This window comes from Gekko japonicus, unplaced genomic scaffold (assembly GCF_001447785.1).
Source record: "Gekko japonicus isolate JY-2015 unplaced genomic scaffold, Gekko_japonicus_V1.1 scaffold34684, whole genome shotgun sequence".
In the NCBI taxonomy this organism is placed as follows: domain Eukaryota; kingdom Metazoa; phylum Chordata; class Lepidosauria; order Squamata; family Gekkonidae; genus Gekko; species Gekko japonicus.
In genome coordinates this window covers 1-1073 of record NW_015220863.1, presented here as the reverse complement: position 1 = coordinate 1073, position 1073 = coordinate 1, and the positions used below count along the sequence as shown (strand labels likewise).

The 1073-nt window shown below is 55.1% G+C and overlaps 1 protein-coding gene across 1 annotated transcript; it reads right to left on the bottom strand.

Moving 5' to 3' along the window:
- Nucleotides 1–138: 138 nt before the first annotated feature.
- Nucleotides 139–1068, bottom strand: LOC107125276 (olfactory receptor 12D2-like; the record flags this gene model as incomplete). Its single annotated transcript, XM_015428719.1, has 1 exon — nucleotides 139–1068. A coding segment is annotated over one exon (930 nt), but the record flags the coding sequence as incomplete, so codon positions are not given.
- Nucleotides 1069–1073: the final 5 nt, after the last annotated feature.

Here is a 1073-nt window from a genome sequence, read left to right as displayed (position 1 = left end):
AGTTTGTCTGCTGTGACCAGGCAAATAGGCAGGCGCCCTATTGGCTACTCTGAGGCAAAAGAACCTCACAGAAAGCAAACTAAGTTACGACCAAGTCACTGTATTGGTACAATATTCTGACATCTCCCCCATACCCTTTTAACCTCTCTGACAGCGGGCATTCCCGCTGATAGCCCTCCTCAGGGCAGCCTTAACTTCCTTATTACGCAGGGTGTAAATCAGCGGGTTCAGGACAGGCGTGACCGCTGTGTAAAGCACTGTCACAGCTCTGTCTGTTTCCAGGGAGCTTTCTGAATGGGGGCGCAGGTACATGGCCCCAGCGCAGCCGTAATGGAGAGCCACCACGGTGAGGTGGGCCCCGCAAGTCGAAAAGGTACGCCGGAGGCCTTCTGCTGAGCGCATGGCCACCACGGCCCGTAGGATGAGACCATAGGACATTAAGGTTAAGGCAAAACAGCCCATGATAATGGAGCCGGTCACGCCAAGTAACAAGGCCTGGTTGATCCCTGTATCTGAGCAGGAGAGGGCCAGGAGCGGAGATATATCGCAGAAGAAGTGCTCCACCCGGTTGTCTTGGCAGAAGGAGAGGCGGGACATCATTACAGCGTGGAGAAGAGAGTGGAAGAAGCCGGCTGTCCACACAGAAGTGGCTAAAGTCCATCTCAGCTGGCGGCTCATCAGGATAGGGTAGCGGAGCGGGCGGCAGATGGCCAGGTAGCGGTCGTAGCCCATGATGGCTAGAAGCATGGCCTCGGTGCTGCCCAGGAAATGGAAGAAGAACATCTGGGAGATGCAGCTGGCATAGGGGATGTGGTTGCTGTGAGACACCAGCCCCATGAACATCTTGGGCACGGTGGTGGAGAAGTAGAAGATGTCAATGAAAGCCAGGTTGCCGATGAAGAAGTACATGGGCGTCTGGAGGTGTGGGTCCCACAGGGTGACTGTTGCGACCACTAAGTTCCCGCCGATGTTGGCTATGTACAAGAGCAGAAAGAGGCCAAAGAGGGGTCCGTAGAGCTCACGGGCATCTGACACTCCGATCAAGATGAATTCAGTGACTGACGTTCTGTTCG